The sequence below is a fragment of the Passer domesticus genome, chromosome 12 (assembly GCF_036417665.1).
Source record: "Passer domesticus isolate bPasDom1 chromosome 12, bPasDom1.hap1, whole genome shotgun sequence".
NCBI lineage: Eukaryota > Metazoa > Chordata > Aves > Passeriformes > Passeridae > Passer > Passer domesticus.
In genome coordinates, this window is record NC_087485.1 from 1464872 (window position 1) to 1487823 (window position 22952).

Genomic DNA, 22952 nt, shown 5'->3' on the forward strand with positions numbered 1-22952 from the left:
CAACTTTACAGTTCTTGAATTGTTGGAAATGGTTTGCAGATGAAGTCATCAGGCTCTTTTTGTTATTATCCATCTATCCCTGTGCTTTCTGAGAAATCTCCCAGGGTATTCTGGACTCCAGAGATGACCTGGAGAAGGGAACAAATCAAGGACTTTTTTTTCCCCTTGGTGTAAGTGCTGATTTTTCAATCCACAAATGAGCTGGAATTTGCTAAATTAAGTTGAGCCCTGCAACAGCACACTCCTGGAAAAGGGATACACAGGAGTGAGGAGAGGGAGAGAAAAATGGAAAAAAAAAGAATCAAAATGCAAATTCTCCCTGGAAGTGGAGAAATGGGGATTGTTTCCTTTGCTTTATTGTTTTCAGAGGAATTTACTGGTGACTGCAGCAGTGTAAAGGGAGAGGTTTTCAGGGTGCTTGGAGGGAACCTGTTTCCATACAGATTTTCCAGAAGGGCTCTTTGCAAACGTGTTTCTGTTGGTTTTTTGGTTGCAGGTCAGCCATCAGCTGGGCAGTGTGATGGATCTGTTCAGCACCAGCCTCTCCCTGGCGGGTCTGCAGCCTCCCAGTGACAGACAGATTGATGGCATCGACCTTTTACCTGTCATCCTGCAGGGCAAGCTAATTGACAGGTCAGTGATTATCCCCGAGCTGCCAGCCCTGCTCCTGCCTGAAGGGATGCCAGATTTGGGGCTGGTTTTTTATCACCAGCTCACGAGTATTTGGTGGAAGCTGAATGCAGGCAGCAGCAGAGCTTCCCCCTGCGCTCCTGCTCCGCTGGAACAAGCTGAGCTGGGAATTCCTGACATGTGGCATGTTGCCATACAGTGGAGTCTGGGGACAGATGAAAATGTCACGGGGTTAGCAGGGATCCCTGGGACAACATATGGCAGGAGGGGAGATAAAAGCCTGAGAACTGGAGGCTGGCTGGGGGAGAATCCATTATTTATCACTGCAAAAGCTGCCCAGAGTGTGCTGGGTCCTTGTCCTGCTGCAGAGCTGGGAGGTGAAGGCTGTGCTGCTGCACAGGACCTGGAAACACCACGAAAATCCTCTTCCCAAGGTCCTGGATCTGGGAATGCTTCTGCAGGGATAGATTTGGGTGAAAGACCTGGAATCTTTATGTGCTGTCAGCTCTTGGGCACAGGCACCGAGATCTGACAGCAAATCCTGCCAAGAAATATTTTATTGGAAGTGTCAGAGGTCAGGAGAGGTCTTGGAGTTGGGATTTTGGTGAAAAATTTGGCAGCCTGGGAAATCTGACTACAGCCATATTCTTTGGGAGATAGCAAGGAAACTTATAAATGGAAAACATTTTTGGAGCTCTTTTCCTTGTTGTATGACAGCCTTTGTGCTGTGAAATTCCTTTTGTGCCTCTAAAGCAAGGAGCACACCTGAGTGTTACCTGACAGGAGCCTTGCAGGTTCCTCAAACACAGCCTGGCCCATCTTCTGAAAGTTTGGAAAGTTTCTTTGTTCTTTTGAAAGGGAATTTCAGTGCAGTCACCAACCCCTTCCTTGTGTTACAATAACAGTCACTCAAAGGACAATGTGGCTTTTTTTTTTGCTTTTTTTTTTGCTTTTTTTTCCCCTAGACATGACCAGGACAAAGTTTTCACAGCCCCCAAAAAACTTTCCAGGAGATGCAGTTATTGTGCTATTTTAAGCTTAAAAAGGAAAAAGTGAAGCGGGGGGAAAGAAATAATTTATATCAGAATATTGAATACAAGCTGGAATCCTCCTTCAGAATAGAAAATGTATTTTTTTTTACAAGGAAAAACCTAAAACCTTCAGTCAGGAGGGCACATAATAACTGATCAAATACTGGCTGTTGATGGCAAGGAAAAGGAGACTGGAGTGCTGTGTGGAATATTTTTGGGAGGTTTTGTTGTTGGCACTGGTTTAGATCAGGTGCTGCACTTTGGCAGGTCTCTCTTGCTGCCTTTATTTCATTTCCAGGTGCATTAAGGATGCAGGAATGGGCTTTTCTGAGAGCAGCTTCCCCTTCTTCCTGGGGACCAAGTTGTTTCCCCTTTGTTCCTGGTGACAAAGTTGTTTCCCCTTTGTTCCTGGTGGCAGCTCTTGGTGACAAAGGAGGGAGGCTTATTATTGTTACTGTGAGGCTGCAAGAGCTCTGAGGCCACTCCTGTCATTCACACAGGGATATTTAAATTTCACCTCGCATTTAGGGACAGGTTTTTCTAGATGACATCACCACAGTGAGTCGTTTTTGGAGTGGCATCTGAGAAGGAAAAATAGAGGTTCCCCCTGACAGTGACAAACAGCTTCACCCTCATGTCCTGTCAGCAGCCCAAAAGAGCTGGAGAGGGGAGCTGCACCAAGAAATCAACCCCCTCTCCTGCAGATAGTCCCTTCCAGTAAAATTTTGTGCTGTTCCCTCAAAAAAAACCAGGAGTGTTTTGTTGGGAAAACCAACAGGAACGTTGCTGGGATGCCCAGGGAACAGCACAGATGCAGCGAGTGAGATGCATTTCCTGGATGAATTATTAATTAGGGAAACCTCTGGGAACAAGTGCAGCTTTAGCAGCGTGTTTACATGCTGCAAAGTGAGGTTTGGGGGGAAAAAATGGAGAGGAATTAAAACCACAGCATGTCTGGCTGCCAGGTTTTTCCATGTGGAGTTTCTCAGAGATGTCATCCAGAACACGCCGGCATCTGGTGTCCTCCTGGCCACCCTGCCCGTGTGGCACTGCCAGCTCCACCCTGCCCAGGTGGCACTGCCAGCTCCGTGGCAGAGCTGTGGAGCTGGGCAGAGGAGCCTGAGCATCCCAGAGCCCGTGAATCCCCTTTTCCCTGCCAGGCAGGCACTTGAGAGCTGTTTGACACTGGAACCGCCACGCTCCAGAGGAAATCCCAGGGGCTGAGAGTTCAAGGATTAACAATCACTGGCAGCCAAGCTGGATAATGTTTCATTCTTGCACCCTGTGAGCTCTCAACTTGATGAACACACTTTAAGAAATGTTAATTGAAAACCTTGCAGAGGAGACTATTAGGAGGCAGCCTGTTCCTGCCTGATATCCACATGGGAAGTGGGATGCCATTAAGGGTTTGTGGCCCTTATCAGGAGGCTGGGCCCGGGCTCTTGGTGTTTCTCATGCAGCTCTGCTCTCCTTCCAGGCCCATTTTCTATTATCGTGGCAACGAGCTGATGGCAGTGAGAGCTGGGCTGTACAAAGCTCACTACTGGACCTGGAGCAACTCCTGGGAGGAGCATGGCAAGGTAAAGGCACAGGGAGCTGGCCTGGAGTCACTGGGATCCTGGGGACAGGCACTCTTTAAACTGGGGGATGTCACCATGCTTCAGTCTCCTCAGAGCTGCCAGAGCTGCTGTGCAGGTTTCTGTTGGGTATCAGGAATATTTCTGCCCCAGAAGGGCTGTCCAGCCCTGGCACAGCTGCCCAGGGAGGTGGTGGAGTCCCAGTTCCCTCTTTAACAGCCATGTGGATGTGGCACCTGGGGACATGGGTCAGTGGTGGCCTTGGCAGTGCTGGGAGAACAGTTGGGCTTAATGATCTTAGAGGATATTCCAACCTAAATAATTCTGTGATCCTAAAAATACCTGAGGGGACTGGATCTCCATCTCTTGAAATCAGGCACAAAGGGAGGAAAATGAGCAAATTCCAAGTTGTTCTGAGGGATGCTCCCTTTAATCAGCACTTAATCCCCCTTAATATTAAACATTTCCTGCTGAATCCTGAGCTTTTAGATGTTCACCTGTGGTTGGCCTCCCTGACCCTTGTGGGTCCCTTCCAACTGAGGATATTCTGTGATTCTGGGAATGTCTGGAGCCTGGTGCCACACTGACCACGAGTCTCACAATTCCTGGCACAAGACACCTATTTTGAACTATTGAAATGGAACTGGGATGAGTTTGTTGGGTTTGTGATAGTTTAAAAGGAAGGCTGTAGGAAAGGCACAGTGGAAAAACAGCAGTGGTTGAAAACAGTGAAATAAAAGTGTTTAATCTGTTATCAGCACTCTTGTGAGCCCACATCACACTGTGTACACATTTTATTTATTTTCTTTATTTCCTGGCTAATCTCCTCACAGTTAGATGTTAAGCACTATTATTTCCTTTTCTTTTTGTGTCTTTCTTGGCTCTAAACTCTAGGGCATTTGCTGAGTGGCAGCTTCACATGTGTGCCTTGCTGCAGATCCCTTCAGACAGAAACCCAGAGCATTAAGGCCCAGCTCTCAGCAATCCTGACAGCAGCCTGGGCTTGGGGAAGGATTGTTTGTATGATTTATTTTTTTAATGCCTTTTTTTTTTTCTTCTTTAACTTATGGAAGGTCCTCAAGGCATCACAGGTGCAGAACTAAGTGCTGGTGACATTTGTGGATATAAAAGTGCAGGGATTCTTTCACTGGGATGTCCTGGGGGTAGAAGGAAGTGTCAGCTCCAAGGGAGTCATTTCCATTCAGGGCTGTAAATGTGTGTTTGTCTTTTTTCAGACTGCAGTGCTTCAGGAGTCAAAGCTGGTTTTACAGGGAGCAGGCAGGAAAGGAAAGTTGGCTCTAGAAATGTTTTTTATGCTCTGTCTCGGTGCTAATTCCACACAGATAAAATGAGATCATTTATTTGTCTTGTGTGTGAGTAAAACCTGTTTATCACGCGTGGAGGGTTTTCCCTGGGTGGGAGGAACTGGGAGCTCCTCTGTCTGTGTGTTTGGGTGTAGGGGTGGCAGATTCCCACAGGAATCCTTGCTCTCCGTGGTGATAAAAGCACATAGCCACATTCCAGTTGGGAAATAAATAAACCCCTGCATGGAACTCAAGTCATTCCTACATGTCTGAGTGTGGAACAGTGATAATGGGGACCAGCTACTCCTTCCAGAGCCTCTCCCACTGCGAGCAGTGGCAGTGCTGCAATTAAGGAATATTTATTTCTTTCCAAGCCTTTGTTTAACTGCTGTCTGATAAAAGTCAGCAATTATCCTGTACATCAGAGAGACGATTACAAATCCACTCTCTTTCCTGCAGCTTGGATCACATGAGCTTGATGTGGGGAAAATTGGAGCACATTAGTGGCCAGAGCAGCCATTAACAACACGCAGAGGAAGCTGAGGCTGAGATTTGTTCCAATTCTCCTCATGTCTTCGAGCCATTAATTACAAACCTCGCAAGTTTAAAAATAGAAATAAATCAGAATGCAGAGCAGCTCCACAGCTCCCAGCACTGCTGGAGGAGTTTCTAAGCTCACCTTACAGCACAGTTCCCTCTTTCAGTGGCTGGGCTCCCCAGCTGTGTTGATATTGGACTCTGGAATCAAAAAGGCCACTTTGTTTGCTAATTCCATTTGAAAAACAACTATAAATCCATGCACATCTGTGGCATTTGGAATTCTGACTGTTGGCTGTTTGTTCACTAAGGTTGACTTGCCATCCCAGTAGAACTCCAGCTAATGAGGATTTGTTAATTGTGTGATCTTTAGAGGTCTTTCCTCATTGTGAATCCAGTGAGACTTCCAGATACAAAACTCTCTGTGTGAAGGTCCCCACTCACACCTGGAATATGTGGTTTTACTGTCATGCATTGGGAAGAGAGCTGAAGGTGGCCAGATGTGGCAAAACAGCTGCCTGCAGATTTTGGAGAGGTTTGTTTTATGGGTAGGGGAATATTTCATGGTTTTGACAGACAGGCTTTAGCCAGCCCTCCTTTCACTTTCAGAATTCCCTTGCTAATTGACTGTGTGGAAAATCACTGATACAGCAAACTTGCCCTGGGTTTAATCCACGTTTTTGTTTGACTTTCAGATGGGATTATCTCATTAAAGCAGCCAGAACCCCATTTTCATGCTGATACTGGAAACTGGGGAGCTGGTGCCTGTCCTGGGCCTGTTTGGGCTACCAGGATGGGGAGGGAGGATGTGGCCCCTCACCTGGAAAGCTGTGTTTGACTGGGGTGTGAGTTGGTGCAGTAATAAAGGATGTACACACAAATAAAAACCTAGCAGGGAGACACAGCCTGCAGAAAGCACAGCCTAGCAAAGCAGAGCAGGGCTCTGAGGGCTCCTCTCCATCTGGCACTCGGAATATTTACTCTGGAAACATCCAGAGTAACAGCACACAGGTTTGCTGTCATCCTCCAGTCCCATGACAGCAGCATGCCCTTACTGGTCTGCATCCTCTGCCTTATGGCCTGGGATTAGGGTTTGTCATCTGACACACAGATGAATTGTGCTGTTCTGTTCTTCCCAGGTTTTGTTTGTTTATTTTTTAACCCCCAAGCAATTTTTTTTTCCTAGTCTGACTCCTGTCAGGAAGTCTTGTAGTCTCTCTCAGTGCTGGAGGATACCTTGATGCTGCCTTTTCTGCTGGATTAACTGGATTTCTTGATTCTTGAGGGGGTGGTCTCTTGAAGGCATAAAGGGAAGGCTCACTCCTCAGAATCAAGTGGGAGTAAGCATTTTGTGGGACATTTCCCCTGAGGATTGCACAGGATGCTTATTTGGAGCTGTTCACCTGCCTTCCATCTATATAGGTGGCTCATGTTTACATAATTTGACATCTCTGACATTCAAGAGGTGATAAATGGGACAGAGGGAGATGAAAGGAAGCCTGACTTGAAAAATGTGTTTGTATTTTTAAGCAGTTTGATAGAGGCAGACAAATCTCCCTCCTGCACGTGGGCTGAGTGCTGCTGCTCCAGGACTGGTGGATATCAAAGCTCTTCCATTCTTGTTCACCTTTTTTTTCCTGGTAGCAAAAATCAGCAGGGATGAAAATAGCCACGTGTGCAGGAGCAAAGGGAGAACTGAGGATAAACCTGGAGAGATCCCTCTTGGACAGTGAAAACACTCAGGACTTTCACTGGCAGCCACCTGTCAAATGCTGGGGTTTTTTGAAAGTTAGGGGTCTGAAGGGTAAAAAATGGGTGTTTTCTATAAATTTACCAGAGTAGGCAGCAAGTCCTCAGGAATTTCCTAATGTCGTGCTGGATAGAGGAGGCAGGAACGGGAGGTAGCAGGAGAAAGGAAATTTCCTTTTCTCTGCCTCCCACCAAAAGCATCCAGCACAGAACAGCCCTTGTACCTCCCAAGAGATGCAAGAAGGGGAAAAAATAATAAAGGAAAAAAGGTGGAAAATGCCCTTTGGTTGTGGGAGAGGGGCTGATAACAACCTTTGTGCTTCAGCTTGTTGGGAGCCTTCCCTGGGATTCCTGGAGCGCTGCTGCGGCTTTAAAGGCTGCCGCTATTGTTTTAATGCGAAATGCCAAAGGGCTTATTGCAGTCAGGCTCTGCGATTGCCCTTCTCCTGCACGTGAAGGGATCGATAAAGCCTTTTCTGCAACGGGGATGTGAAGTCAAGTAGAACCTCACAAATAATGACATTTGATTTTGGTCCTCTGAGCATATGAACCAGGCATCGATCGGAGCTCGCTGCGCTGCCCGTCCCCAGGGGCTGCCCATCATCCCCAGGGGCTGCCCATCATCTCCAGGATCTGCCCATCATCCCCAGGGGCTGCCCATCATCTCCAGGATCTGCCCATCATCCCTGGGGCTGCCCATCATCCCCAGGGGCTGCCCATCATCCCTGGGGCTGCCCATCATCCCCAGGATCTGCCCATCATCCCTGGGGCTGCCCATCATCCCCAGGATCTGCCCATCATCCCTGGGGCTGCCCATCATCCCCAGGGGCTGCCCGTCCACAGGGGCTGCCCATCATCTCCAGGGGCTGCCCATCATCCCCAGGGGCTGCCCATCATCCCCAGGGGCTGCCCATCATCCCCAGGGGCTGCCCATCATCCCCAGGGGCTGCCCATCATCTCCAGGATCTGCCCATCATCCCTGGGGCTGCCCATCATCCCCAGGATCTGCCCATCATCCCTGGGGCTGCCCATCATCCCCAGGGGCTGCCCGTCCACAGGGGCTGCCCATCATCTCCAGGGGCTGCCCATCATCTCCAGGATCTGCCCATCCACAGGATCTGCCCATCCACAGGGGCTGCCCATCTCCAGGGTCTGCCCATCTCCAGGAGCTCTTCCAGCCTCTTCACACATCAGAAGCAATTTTGGGAGCACGGGGTTGGAGCCTGGCACCCCCACGTGGAGCTGACTGCTCATCCCAAGGAGGATTTCCCCGGGAGGGCAAGGGCACCGTTTAGCTGTGCCGTGGCAAACAGCAAGAAACAAAAAATCCCAGGTTTTAATTGACAGCTGCGCTTTTCTCCTTGCAGTGTTCACCTGCTCTTGGTGCCCTGGGTGGTGCTGGTGGGGTGGGGTGAGCAGAGCAGGAGGCAGAGCTGGGCTGGGGTGGCTCCTGCCCCTGCCAGCCCGGCTGGGCTGGAGCCAGGCTGAGGAATTGCCAGAGGGCTCCCGTTAACACAAGTGGTGATTCCATCTCTTGGCAGGGAGCCCAAACTGGCAACCGGCTGTGTTTGTCTCATGTCTATATTGACACAGCATCTGTGGGCCATTTGCTCTGGAAATTAAAGCTGTGCAACCAAAGGCTGCTGCATCCCAGGGATGGAAAAACAAGGCGGGCTGTGAGATTGCTGAGAAGGACAGGCATGGTGATGGCTGGAAGGCTCACCTGGTGGGCAGGGAGTGTCATGTTTTCATCAGAATCACTGAAGGAAAGGATTGTTGGGCTCTCTCCTGCAGCAAACAGGTTTCTGTGGTGGTGCAAAACACTGTAAGAGCTGGGCAGGAGCTCAGCTGCTCTTGATGCTCTGTTTAGGCTCCCTTAGAAGGCAGCAGATGCTCCAGACAGGAGCTTCTGGTTTGGCTTTCAGGCTTTTGTGATGGAGGAGAAAAGCTCCAGGAGTTTGCTGAAACACAGAGAGTGAGCTTTGTGCTGTGTTTGATCCGTGAGCCCTGCAAGTCCCAGAGCCCTGGAGGTGGAAAAGCCAACAGGGTCATGAGGGACCCGTCCCCAGGGTGAGCCCTGAGCCACATCCAGTCCTGCCCTGAGCACCTGCAGGGATGGGGACTCCACCCTTGGGTAGGGAGCAGGGACAAAAATTAGGAATGTGCCCCAATTACTGATCCCTGCATATTGCTATGAACAGTGACAATAAACAGCTTTAGGGATTGCAGGAGAGTGGAACTGGGTGGTGTTATCCTGCTGGGCAGGACAGGCTTAGGCAGATCCTGGCTCTTCTCCAGCTCCAAACATCACCAAACCTACCTATACAAAATAAATAATATTGAATTTTATATGTATATATATTTATTTTTTTAAACTAATTTGTTGATGAATAGATAGAAAATCTTTGAAGCTCTCTCTGCAGGTTGAATATTGACTCACGGACTACATAAAAATAGCAATATTGCATTTTATTTGCAGGGATAAAATTGGAATGGCTTAGAAATGTCCTAAAATTGTATTCTTGGAGTCTTATTTACTTACCTATTTATTTATTTGACTTTTCTCCACTAGGCTGCTTTTCAAGAGGACACTGAGTGCTTAAATTGGAATGACAGGTGGCTTTGGGCTGGTGGCATCAGGCAAATTGTCCCAGCATTTTCTTTCCTGGGAATCTTTGGGATTTTGTTTTGGAGTTTGGGCTACAAGGATTTCCTGGGAAACACCAGATAAAATAGAAACAGAGCAATGTCTAAACAAACACCCAAGAGACGGAAATCTTTCACACTGAAGCATTTGCAGCCGAGGAGCATTGTACCAATTAGCAGGCTCTTAATTAAATTGCTTGTTTGATTTGCATCCAAATTATAATTTGGATGTTATGGAGGCTTTGATACCTTTTCATTAACTGGTCCTTTTGTGGGGAAAAAAACCCACAAAAATCTCTTTTCCCTGTGTGTTTCAAGGCCTGTGGCATCACGGGGTGGGAAGGTCAATCAGTTTTGTATCCATTTAAAGTCCATTATTGGTAGGGCCACTCCAACCTATCAAGCAACTCCCTTATTTTTCCAGTCAGTGACTCAGGAATCTATAGCCCTGTGCAGATAAATGGGATTTCATGGGCTTCTAAACTTCTTGCTTTATTGAAAAGCAGAATATTAACTGCTCCACTGACCAGCTGTCCATTAGAAACACGGGATATTTTTAGAAAATTGTTTGCCAATCAAATCCTACCAACATCTGTAGAGAGCCTTTTCAGTTTGTTTTATAAGCAAATGCTACAGCTGCTTTCCCCCTTCCATTGCAGCACTCCCATTTTCCTGCTCTCCATGTCTCTGTCCGTGCCTCGGGGCTCTTTGGGATTGTGAGGAACAGCGTGGGAGCTGGAATTGTAAAACCCAGCTTTAACAAGTCCATTTGGGGCCGGGCCTGGCTGGGCTGGGCTGGGCTGGGGGCCCTGCTTTATTGCCTGCCCAGGGAAATGAGTGCTTTTGCATTTTTGGCTCTTGCCAGGGTTTAAATGGGCTCTGGTGGCCCTGGAGGCTGCAGGTCAGGGATTAGGGAGCTCCCAGCTGGCAAATCAGGGCTGGGGAGGGAGGGAGGGGGCTGGCAGGGCTGGCAGCTCTGGTGCCCAGCGAGCATTTAACCCCTTGCTGCTCCCAGCTGCTTCCCCAACACATTCCCAGGAGCTGTGCCCTTCAAATGCACTGCTGCTGCAGGAAAATCCCACCTTATGCCCCCCCAGATGGTCAGAGACAGGAATGTGGGAATGTCTCCCCTTCCTGCAGCTCTCCCATCCCCGCTGTCATGCCCAGGTGAGTCCCTCAGTACCAGCTTGCCAGGAATCAAATTGAAAACACACCAGTTTTTATAAAATTAACCAGATTTGCTTAATTTCTCAGAGAAATTGATCCCTCAGGTGCTGCCAGGGGAGTTTTCAGATGCCTGCTGCCTCTCAGGGTGTCTGGATGTCTCTCCTGGGCTTTTGGTTTTGATCAGAAGTGTCAAGCAATCCCATCTTTCCTGGGGCCTTCCAAAGCCAGAAAAACCAGCCAGAAAATCCTTTCCACGTGCAGAATTTTTATGATTAAATGCTTCCCCCTCTTTGTCTTTTGTTCTGCCATTTCATTTGAATGAATATTTTATTGGGATTATATTTTTATAAGACAAGAATGCACGGCCTTGCTTCAGCTCTTATGTCAGTGCAACACCACTTGCTCACCTTATTTTACCCCACCAGCTCAGGATGTGTTTTGGAGATTGAAGTGGACTCTTGGTTTAAAACAATCCTGAGGTTTGTTGGTGTTTTGCTGGAGAAAATGGCATCAACTCAAGTTTTGCTGCCTGTCCTGCACCACCTTTGATGACCTCTGTCCTTTTTCCTGCAGGGCATCGATTTCTGTCCTGGCCAGAGCGTGGCTGGGGTGACCACACACACCCAGGAGGAGCACACCCACCTGCCCCTGCTCTTCCACCTGGGCAGGGACCCTGGTGAGAAGTACCCCTTAAGGTGAGCCACTTCACGGGCTGTCCTGAGCACTCAGCAGTGTCACTGTTCAGAATTTATTTGCTGGTTCTTGAAATCTGCTTAAAAAGTGTCCCAGAAAGCCACGCTGGAAATAATGGCTTTCCTGCTGGCTTTTTCTCTGGAGATGGAACAGAAGCCTTGTTTTCAGGAGGTCGGGTGAGATGGGTGTGCACATGGACTTGTCAGCCTGGCTGTTCCTGTTGTGTGTCCTGCAGCCCCTCGGGGAGGAGGAAAACACCAGTTTTTGGACAGGACAGGGCTGAGTGCAGCACGTTCAGGCAGAGCTGCTGGGGAGCTGTGCCTTGGGGCCAGGGGAGAAGCAGCCAGTGCTGTGTGCTGCTGAGATCTCTGGAGGGCAGACTGCTCACCTTCCAGTCTCCTGCCCCAGCTCAGGGAGCTTCTCCAGAGGTGTTTAGCAGGAGGATTTTGTGCCCAATCCTGCTCCTTCCTGGGGCTCTCCTGGCTGTCTGAATCCATTTTCCTCTAAGCCTGCTATTGTAATATTTATCTCTGGCACACACCATGCCCTGAGAGATTCCCACAAGGATTTATGCAGTCAGCAGCCAGCAGAGCCCACAAAGAGCCCTGCCACCTCCAAAAACGCTCCCAAGGTGTCCCCAGCTCCCTCCTTGCCTCCCTCCCTGCAGCAGATCCAGGGACACGCAGCCTCGTCCCTTCCAGGGGCTCTGACAGGGAGAGTGTGGAAATAAATCAAGGAGCAGGAGCTGCTGGGACTGCCTGCCCAGAGCTGGCTTTGTGCAGCAGCCTGGAGAGGCAGAGATGTTTCCTGAGCTGACAGGGCTGCAATTACTCAGCTGGTTTGAATAATTGAGTGGACACACTCACCCCGTTCCTTCCAGAGGAGCTGAGCCTGTGCTGTCCACGGAGTGTTTCCACTGGAGAGAGGAGGGGAGGGAAAAATTCCATTTTCTCTGACTTAACAGAGCACTTTAGAGGTGCATCAGCAGTGGGTAAAGCTCTTTGGGGGCTCTGCTCCCGCTGCATTCCAGCACTAATGAACAGAGCACAGCTGCAGCCCCAGGGCTGTAAATACAGCTCGGTGAAACTAAACCGGGCTGGGATTCCAGGGCAGACCTGGGCAGTTCAACAACTTGGGCTCATTTCCCGAGGGATGGAGGGACAGGACACAGGGAATGGCTCCCACTGCCAGAGGGCAGGGATGGATGGGAGATGGGGGGAAATTCCTGGCTGTGAGGGTGGTGAGGTTCTGGTGCCCAGAGCAGCTGTGGCTGCCCCTGGATCCCTGGCAGTGCCCAAGGCCAGGCTGGATGGGGTTTGGAGCAGCCTGGGACAGTGGGAGGTGTCCCTGCCATGGCAGAGTGGGATGGGATGGGCTTTAGGGTCCTTCCAACCCAAAGCATTCCAGGATTCTGTGATTCTGTTTTAGGAAATAAGTGTATAGAAATAATCTCTTTTTCCAAAAATAAAAAAGGGTAGCAGGAACTGAGCTGTAGCTTGCCTGCTGTGTGTGTCACCTTTGTCACCTGCTCCAGGTGACCCTGCCCTGCCAGGGGATTGCACTGGATGAGCTCTAGAACTCTCAGCCCTAAACACTCTGTGATTTTGGGCTTCTGTGGTACTGTTTGTGTTTCCTCTGGATTTGAGGCAGAGGAGCTCTTCCCTCAGAGGTGTTTGCAGCACCTGCTTCCCTGTGATTCCACTGCTCCTTCCCAGCACCGTGGAGCGAGCATTGAAATACATTCCAGGCTTCCAACTGCAATCATTTCTCATATGGTTGCATTGATTTTTTGGATATTCACAAGCTGTTGCTCTGATTGAATTTTATGGCAAGATTATGACCCGATTATGAGAGCTGGGCTGGTGTTTATTATGCAGCCCCTAATAGAAACCCTGGCTTTAGCACTCCACTCTTCCTTTCTCCAGCACATTCTGCTGCTATTGTCTCCTCTCTGGTCACAATGGAAAACTCTTGGGAAGTGGGTCTGCTCTATCGAATGTGGTAATTAAATTATCCTCATTTGTGGAGCTGTTCCTGGTGTGTATTTTTATTTAGCTTAATTATCCCCCTTGGCAGGGAGCCTGCTGGGAGTCCCGACACTAATGTTTCTCCAAAGGGAATCCAGCATCCTGCTCCCAGCCTGCATCTGTCTGTCCCTGCGTGCTGGCTCTGCTCTCCCTGCCTGCTTTTGCTCACTTTTTATTGCATTTATTCCTTATTTAGTGCAGCCTTTTCTTCTCCCTAGAAATGATTTTAATAATCTGTCATCTCTCTTGATTTACACGAGTTTGGAGTGGGGTCACGTGCAGAGCCAGCAGCAGTGGGTGCCACTGCTGCTCAGGGGGGCCTGGCATCACATGCACCTCCAGAGGGATTCACTGCTTCTGTATTTGGGATCTCAGAGCCAGGGAATCCCAGGAATCAGCAGCTCAGCCACCTGCAGCAGCACCCCTGACTTGCAGGGTCGGGACACGTGCAGGACACACAGGGACAGTTCTACAAGGCTGCAGCTTTACAGATTCAGGGAATATTTAAGATTGCACCCTTAGGACCATCAAGTGCCACTAACCTGGCCCTGCCAAGCCCACCACTATTTGAGTCATCTCATGGGGGTTGGAACTAGAGGAGTTTTGAGATCTCTTCCCACACAAACCATTCCATGATTGTTACTCTATACTGGGAAGATGAGTGGATAGAAATAACTTATTTTTCCAAAAATCAAACAAAGCTTTTCAGTCTTTGTTGAAGTGGCTGCTAAAAGAATCCCTCAAAATGCAAGTCCTGCAAGTCCCAGAGGCAGCAGTAACATGTTCAGCTCCCTGGGGTTCTTGGTGAGGCAGGACAAGTCCTTCCTCTTCCTCACACAGTTCCCTGCATTTCCTGGAGCCTGCCTGCAAACAGTCCCAGCAAGAGAGCTCCACATGCAGTGAAGAATGGCTCAGGCAGTCCCAGGCAGGTCCTGTCAGCGTGTGGGGACACGTCTGGCACTGCTGAGCACCCTGTCATTGCTCCCTGCCCTCAGCTGCCCTGGCAACAGCCCCCACCACGGCTGGGACTTCTCTTCCTGCTGCTGCCCCTCTGGTTTGGCTGGACCCCCCTGCCCCCCATCTTCTGCCAGGGAACACGGTTGTGTTTGCTCCTTTGCCTTGAAATATCCTGGAAAACTGGAGAGGGTTGGCTTGGAGGAACCTGAAAGCTCACCCAGTGCCACCCTGCCATGGCAGGGACACCTCCCACTGTCCCAGGCTGCTCCCAGCCCTGTCCAGCCTGGCCTTGGCACTGCCAGGGATCCAGGGCACCCACAGCTGCTCTGGGCACTGTGCCAGGGCCTGCCCACCCTGCCAGGGAGGAATCCCTTCCTTTAGACCCTTGTGTCACCTCATCCTCGGTACTGAGACGTGAACCCTTTGTGCTTTTTTGTCACCTAGACCAGTGCAGGCTGGGGACAGAAAATCTCTTTTTTTTATAGCTCTCAACTTCGTACTGTGACCAGGAATGTGTGTGGGGCAGCACAGAAAGCAGAAGCATTTCCCCGAGTCTGAGCAGGGCTTTGCTTCCTTCCTGGATGCAATAACTGCCCTTGTTACCAAATTTATCCAAATGCAGAACTAAAAGATCTGATAGGTTTTTTTCCTTGGCCAGATTCTGTTATCTTTGGGCTGTGGTGTGTGTGCTAAGTACCACAGAGGGAACTTGTTTCTCCAGTGTAGCAAATTCAGTAAAATTATCTGTTGGTACCATCTTCACAAGCAGTTGTCAGTTTTATTATCTGAGTCAGATTATTGTTTGTACAGACATTTACTAAAATACTGCATTATCAGTGGAGAAGAACACAAATAATTATATTTATAAATAAATTAATAATTATATTTATAAATAAATATATATTATATTATTATAATATAATTTATATTATAAATAATATAAATATATATTTATATTTATATATTTATAGAGATAAAATATTTATATTTATCTATTTAGATATATATATTTATGTATATATTGAAAAAGCAAAGCTGGCACGGCTTAAAATACAGTTAGTAAAATACCTAATGCAGCCTGAAGTAGGAAAAGTGTTTTGAAGCCAAAGAATTGATAACAGAAATCTCTGAAATGCTGCCAGTTTGAGCCAGAGGTGCAAAGCTTAATAACAAGTGAGGACAGGGTGAGTACAGCCTGCTCACACCTTGTTGTTACTTCAGGTTTGTAGCAGCTTCTGCTCTGAGCAACGAGTTTATTGAATTATGAACATCAAAATTCCTGTGTTTTACTTAGGGCAATGGATTTTACTATTATGGAAGAAAATGGAAGTGATAAGGCTTGGTTGATGAACATAATGATTTTAGAACACATTAATTAAGAAGAGAGCTCACAAGTGCCTATTTCGAGCAGATGGAAAATTCAGGAAATCATCAGAGAGGTAATTGCAGTGGTTATGGAGCCAGAAAAAAAAGGGAAGGAGCTCCTGAAGGGAAGCTAAAGGGGAAAGGATCTGACAGAAAAGTTGCCAGTCTCACCTTAGTGCTCAGGGCACAAACCTGGCTGTGGGGAAGAGAGAGAAGGTGCAAAACAGGGGGAAAATGTGAATAACAACAAAGAGCAAGGATTGTGCCTGGGGGAGGTGCTGACTCCTCATCTTGGAAAAGAGGGAAGTGGTACCAGCTGCATTGCAGGGGTGAATTAGCAGCTGCCACAGGAGAGGTGACACTAAAAGTGTGGAAATGGTGGCTGAGGAGCCTCCGAGGTGACAATAAAAACCATGGAGCACCAGCCACGCTGGGACTGGCTGCAGCAAGGTGGGAGAAGCAGGGGAGCCAGCTGGAGGGAAGAGGGGGAGGTAAAACCCACCTGTGGAGGAGAATCATCAGCCTGGAGCCTGGGAATGGGCACAAACACCTCTGGCTGCCCTTTCCCAGGGTCTGGGACAGCCTGGAGCTCGTGCTTCACCAGCCCACAGCCCTCGGGTGTTCTGGGTGGAGTCATGCTGCATGAAAAGGAGTATTGGGAGAAAAAAGCTGCACAAACCAGCTGGAAAAATGCAAAATGCAGTTTGCCATCATCTTCATCATCATCTCCACAGACAGGTCCAGGCAGTGGTGCAGCCAGGAAAGTGGCCTGAAGGACACAGGACATAAATTGTGACTGAGAAAATGAAACTTCGGGAATAGCACAGGAGCAGCCAGCAGGAGGATCAGTGGACAGCTGTTATTTCCTGTCACCTGTTCACCCCCAGATGAAGGCTTTACTCCTCACTCCACCTTTATCCCCTTTGCCACTTCAGTGCTGGGGTTCCTGGCAGTGAAATCCAGGGTTCTGGGAGCTGGGGAGAGAAAACTTCCATGAAAATAGGTGAGCAGGTGGAGGATCAGCACCACCACATCTCCTTATCTGATCATCACAGCTTGGACTCTCCCACCCTGGAGGCCTTTTCCAGCCTGGATGATTCTGGAATTCCAAGGTTTCCCGTGGCTCAGTGGCCTCACACCTCCAGGGAAGCATCTGTCCCCAAGATGCTGCTGGACCAGAGGTGACTCAGGCTAAGGGCCACCTTCAGCCTTTGGTTCCTCATTTGTTTTCCTTTGGCTCCTCTGAGTCTCTCCAGTAATTCCAGCAGCAGAGCCCCAAACGTGTCTCTGCCTCCTGCATTGTGCAGACCTTAAATTGCAAATAAACTTGATAATAGGAGAGAGGAACTGAGGAAGACTGAGTAATAAGACAAGATCAAGACTTGGATACCACGGTGCTGCGAAGCCTCAAAGCACTGATAACAGATAAAATCAAATTATCAGAATCTGGGTGTATTTCAGAATTAAAAATAATGGTTTTAATTAAAATAATTCCAGGGGAGAAGGAAGTGAAGTATCATTAGCCACGTTTTATGCTCTTCCCATAACTTCATATCAATCTGAGAGCTGCTGTTCCTAGAACCTTGGAATCCTGGAATGGTTTGGATTGGAAGGGGCCTTTAAAGCTCATCCTGTTTAAACTAAACCAGGCTGCTCCAAGCCCTGTCCAGCCTGGTCTAGAGCCCTCTGTCAGCTTTCTGTGACCCCCATTATGGGAGTTTTTATATTATTCCCATTTTGTCCCAGTCCTCTCAGTTTCCCCACAGCCCCATCACTCCCAGGACAGACAGTGTGAATCAGCAGGACCAGGTGCAAAACAAACATCCTGAAATCCTGCTGGAGGTGCTCCTGGGTTTATTTGGGTGCTGATCTGTTTGAGGGTGCATTTAATGATGGCAGAGAACCATCCCCTCAGGTGGAAGCCCAAGGAGCCCAGGATTAGAGCAGGGTGAGACAAACCCTCCTGGTGCAGAGCTGGCTTTGCTGGGAGGGCAGGCTGGGGTTAAGCAGCAGAGCAGGTTCCAGGAGCTGTGGGGGGAGGCTGGAGCAGATTGCCAAGGCACAATTACAGTAAATGAAGGAAGCACAGCCCACACCTGTGCCTGGGACCCCGAGCTCCAATCCAGCCCTGATTGCATCTCCAGGGACTTCCCGGAGGTAAAGTGTCAATTAGTGTAATGACCCTGGACTTTGTCCACTCTGCTCCCTCCTTCTGAGCCTGGAATAATTTCATGGACGCTGGGGGATCTCTTTTAGCAGACTCCTCACAACACCACCTGCTCACCCTCTCATTCTTGCAGTGCTATTCCCAGCTCTCCTTCCCGGGATTGCTGAACTGGAATACGAAATGCAGCTCAGCCCGGAGGCTGCTGCTCCCAGACAATGGTGCCCAGACACCTGTACAGACAATTCCACCTCCTTTTGGAGCAGGGAATGCAGCAAACCTGGCCTTGCAGCCCAGGCCTGCATATGCACTCCAGGAAAGGATGGGACTCCAGGTAGGAGAGGTTCCCAGCTCCCTTAACAGCTCAGACTGATTACCATGAGGTAATTATCCCCATTTTACATGCAAATTCCAGGCACTCTTGCAGATTTTGTCTCAAAATGTACTTGGTAGGGCTGGAGGCAGTTTTAACTCCTGTGCAGTCAGTAAATACTTCACGAATCCATGGATGTGGGATTTTGGGGCATGTTGTGGAGCTGCAGAGGAATGTCTGAGTTAAAACTGAGCCATGGAGCCAAGGCAGGAAAACCAACCCCCATGGAATGGGGATTTCCATGGGGTCAAGAAAAGAAAACCAACCTCCATGGAGCAGGGATGGATGGGATTTTGGGAAGGAATCCTTCCCCGTGAGGGTGGTGAGGCCCTGGCACAGGTGCCCAGAGCAGCTGTGGCTGCCCCTGGATCCCTGGCAGTGCCCAAGGCCAGGCTGGACAGGGCTGGGAGCACCCTGGGATGGTGGAAGGTGTCCCTGCCATGGCAGGGGGTGGGATGAGATGGACTTTAAATCTCCTCCCACCCAAACCAATCCAGACTTGTCAGATTCTATGAAATTCAGGAGCGTCTCCAGATCCTCTGGATTTCAGGGTGGTCCTGCAGCTCTCTCCACCAGGACCAGGCAGCTGGGTGTGAGAGCAGCAGCTCCAGCTCCTCATCCCACGTTCCCTTCCTGCTCTCTATCAGCACAGCTCAGCCCAGCCCCACAATCAGCCTCTCCCTGGCTGCCTGCCCAGCTGGGATATTTATAGGGTTTACTGGAAGCGCTTGGCACATCGCTGGCCTTCCAAATGTGATTGTTTTGCAAAGAAGGAAATTAGCTGGAGTGTGGGGCTGCTGGCCAGCTTGGCCTGGGAGCAGGGGGAGCCCGAGGTCAGGACCCAGCTGCATTGTTTCTTTTATCTTCAGAAGGAATTTGCCGCTCTCTGTGGGGTTTTTGGTGGTTTTTTAAGTGACTCTTAAGGTGATGGACAAATTGTGCTTTTTAGAAATCCTTGAGATATTAGTGAAGTGCCCCCTGAGCCACTCCAGCAAATACCTGCTGGAGGAGTCGGGTGGGTCAGGATCTGGTCATTGAGAGCCACGTTTGGGGCATGGCAGATGGCTCCCAGCTTGGAATAATCAAACTGGAGTGGAGGAATGTGGATGGGGCAGAACCTCGGCGTTTTGTGGAATGGGGGAGGTATTGGACGAGGCCCTTCTATTCTTCTCCTCTCTGTTTGCATAATTTTAGTTCATTTCCTTGGTGGTTGTGGAGTTTAACTGGCCCGGGGTTGTGTTTGAAACCCTTCCTGAGAACACTCTTGTAAAACAAAATATTGACATTCCCTTTGCTTCCCTCCAACAAACGCCTCCGCCGGGGCAGGTGTTCCAGGAGAGCTCTTGGAAGAGTGGGGGCTGAGTGTGGAGAGCTGCTGACCTCAGGTGGGACACGCTGGAAAGGCTGCCTTGGGAAATTTCTGTCCTAAGCTATCTGGGAAAGTGTTTGTCCTGTGTCTGGGAAGTGTCCCTGGATAATCATTGAAGGGACAGCTCGAGGACAACCCAGAAATGCCCTTTTATTTGCTGAGACAATTCCCTTGGGAAGCCACATTTATTCCTAGCAGATCTGCACGAGGAGGAAGCATTTGGGGCCCCTGGTCCAGCAGTGTGGGCAGCTGAGCTGCTCTGAAGCCAGGTGATTTCTGGGGAGAACCAGGCACTGCCATCCTCGTTGCCCCAAGCAGAGCACCTGCCCCCTGCCAGCCTGGATTTCATCCCCTACAGAGCCGTGGGCAGCTGGCAGGCTGTTTCCACATCTCGTCCTCCTTGTGGCCCAGCCTGTGGTGTGGACACAGAGGAAGGCCCAGCAGTAACCCCTGTGCTTTTCCCCTGCAGTTTTGCCAGTGAGGAGTACCAGCGGGCTGTGGAGCACATCTCGGGGCTGGTGCAGCAGCACAAGGCCACCCTGGTGCCAGGCCAGCCCCAGCTGAACGTGTGTGACCAGGCTGTCATGGTGAGTGCCTGAAGCACAAATGCTCTGGGGAATCCTTGGGGTGAAATACATTTTGTAAAGGTTTCATGAGCTGTCAGTGTTGGGAGGGGATGGAGGAGAGATGCACAGTTACCTGCTGGTGGCTTCCTTGCTTGGAGACAGGGCAGATCCTTCTTCTCCTTTCTAATCCCCTTCTACAATTCTCAAAATCCTGGAATCATGGAATCCTGCAGTGATTTGGGTGGGAAGGGATCTTAGAGCTCATGCAGTGCCACCCCTGCCATGGCAGGGACACCTCCCACTATCCCAGGCTGCTCCAAGCCTCATCCAGCCTGGCCTTGGGCACTGCCAGGGATCCAGGGGCAGCCACAGCTGCTCTGGGCACCTGTGCCAGGGCCTGCCCACCCTGCCAGGGTAGAATTTTCCTCCAATATCCCATCTATCCCTGCCCTCTTTATTTTGAGTCCTCTATGGGACAGTTCATTTTCAGTGCTGTACCTCTGATCTTGCTCTGTCTCCTCCAATTCCCCCCATGCCTGAATTTTGCAAAGTCTTTATTGAAATTGAACTTTTTCAGTTCTGTTTTCTCTTTCAAGTCTCCTGTTGGAAAGTTACAGTTTGGCTTCCCTGTCAAACACTGCTTGGTTTGTTGAGAACCTGGGAGAGAAACAGGATAATCTGGGGGAGGTTGTCACTTGACAGGAGGTTGTGTATCCGAGGGAATGTGTCTGTGGGCTGACAGACAAAATAGTAACAGGCAAAATCTTCTTACAGATAAAATCTTGTAACAGGCTGTTACAAAATAGTAACAGGCAAAATCTTCCTGATAATAAATAAATAATCTCCTGAATCAGTCAGAACCTGCTGCCACTGGTCTGTCACCAGCAAAGAACAAAACGTGGAGCTGTGTCCCCTCAGTAACAAGGCAAATATCTCCCTTAGCTCTGTCCCATCTCTTTATTTTTGGATGTTAAATAGGAAAAAGATTTGAGGGCCCATTGTTTCTGTGTTGTTTTCTTTCCTTATTCAACTTTTCCCTTAATAAACACTGTTCTCTGCTCCTCTGGGACCTTTTGGATTCAGGCACTGTCCCCAGGGCCTGGCTGCTGCCAGAGCCCTGCACTGCAAAGGCATTTCTTCCACAACTGTTCCCAAATGGAAGGCCATCAGTGGGCTGGGGGATCCTAATCCCAGCAGAAATGCTTCAATCCCAGCAGGAAACACAGTGAGTTTCCCACTCTGTGTACACTCCTCACAGGATAACCCCATGGTCACTGCACCAAAATATCAGGAGGCAGAAATGAAGAGAAGCAAACCTGCAGGGAGTGATTGTGTGCTGGGCTGGACTCAGGGCTAAATGTGGTTTGGGGGATGCTGGGAGATAAAGATAATTTACTGACACTATCCCCTGTCACCTGTTTAATGGTAAGGGTGTCTGTTTGATGTGTCTGGAGAGAGGAGAAGAATTGTCTTTGCTTACACATAAACAAAGTGTGTGAAGTGTTCAAGGCAGTGTCCAAGGCCACGGAGGGACAGGACACAGGGAATGGCTCCCCCTGCCAGAGGACAGGGCTGGATGGGATTTTGGGCAGGAATTGTTCCCTGTGAGGGTGGGCAGGCCCTGGCACAGGTGCCCAGAGCAGCTGTGGCTGCCCCTGGATCCCTGGCAGTGCCCAAGGCCAGGCTGGACAGGGCTGGGAGCACCTGGGATGGTGGAAGGTGTCCCTGCCATGGCAGGGGTGGCACTGGGTGGGCTTTGAGGTCCCTTCCCACCCAGGCCCTGCAGGATTCCAGCAGGTGGATCCTCCCAGAGCAGTGCTGGGAGCAGGAGCAGGGAGGTGTGTGCAGCCCATCCGTGCTGGCTGCCAGCAGCAGCGTGCAGGGAGCTCCCCCCGAGCCAGCTCTGCTGGGATTTCCTGCTCTGCAAGTGTGGGAGAAGCTGCTCCTGCAGCTCGGGGCTGGCCTGGCTCTGGCACACGTGGTGTCCCCAGGGCTCCCAGGCCAGCCCTGGGGCTGAGGGAGGGCAGCACAGACCGTTTCTTGTTCTGCTTTTTCAAAAGAACAAACATTTCAGTTCATGTGTTCCTTTGGCTCTCGGTTCCTTCTGCAGAGTGCTCTGAGTTTTCCAGCAGTGGCTGCACATCTTAAACCGGAGGAACAGATTTAGAAAACGACATGAATTGTTCAGAAAGCCCTCGGTGCAGAGGTGTCTCCAGCACAGCTCCCTCTGTGTCTGCTCCTCTGCAGGAATAGCTGGTGTCTCACTGCCATCTGTTGTCAGCTCCATGGAACAAAAACCTGCTCCAGTGGTTTTTTTCCTGGGGTTGAGCATTTCTTTTCTGTAGGAATTTAATTCCAAGAAAACAGAAATACTTGCAGGGTGAAAATCAGGAAAATGAAAGGCAAGAGGTCAGTTTGAAGTGGCCTTTAATAGGGAACAGCAGGAATGTCCCGTGGATGGACAGACCTGAGAGAGGGAGGCACAAAAGATTCCTGAAGGCAGAATGGGAAGTGTTATCTGCCCTTCCCATGACCACAGTCCCACATTTTAAATGGCAAAACCTCATTAAATTAAAAATGTTCATCTATCCAAATTCCTTCCTCCATTAATGCCTCTGGAAGCTGAGGTTGGCAGTGGATCTCCTTTTTCTGTTCTACACATTCAGGTAGCTCAAGAAACGTGGAAACAAGGAAAACAAACAGTTTTGGTGTGCACTGGAAGAGGTGTCTCAGGAATGCTTCCTGCCCCCTCTGCCCATGGATTCATCCATCAAAACTCTCATTAAAATACCAGCAT

The 22952-nt window shown here is 49.5% G+C and overlaps 1 protein-coding gene across 10 annotated transcripts in view; it reads left to right on the forward strand.

Moving 5' to 3' along the window:
* GALNS (galactosamine (N-acetyl)-6-sulfatase) overlaps positions 1-22952 on the forward strand; it is a 41456-nt gene that overhangs the window by 16097 nt on the left and 2407 nt on the right. For 4 of the 10 annotated variants that reach the window (XM_064386851.1, XM_064386854.1, XM_064386855.1 and 1 more), the window contains 4 exons: positions 497-633; positions 3139-3241; positions 11215-11336; positions 20059-20176. In XM_064386851.1, coding sequence (XP_064242921.1) covers positions 497-633; positions 3139-3241; positions 11215-11336; positions 20059-20176 — 480 coding nt within the window. Of the gene's footprint in view, positions 1-496; positions 634-3138; positions 3242-4473; positions 4669-11214; positions 11337-15612; positions 15758-16417; positions 16687-17983; positions 18182-19546; positions 19606-20058; positions 20177-22265; positions 22750-22952 lie in introns of those variants that run through there. The other 6 variants (XR_010346683.1, XR_010346682.1, XR_010346684.1 and 3 more) reach the window with 6 other exon arrangements.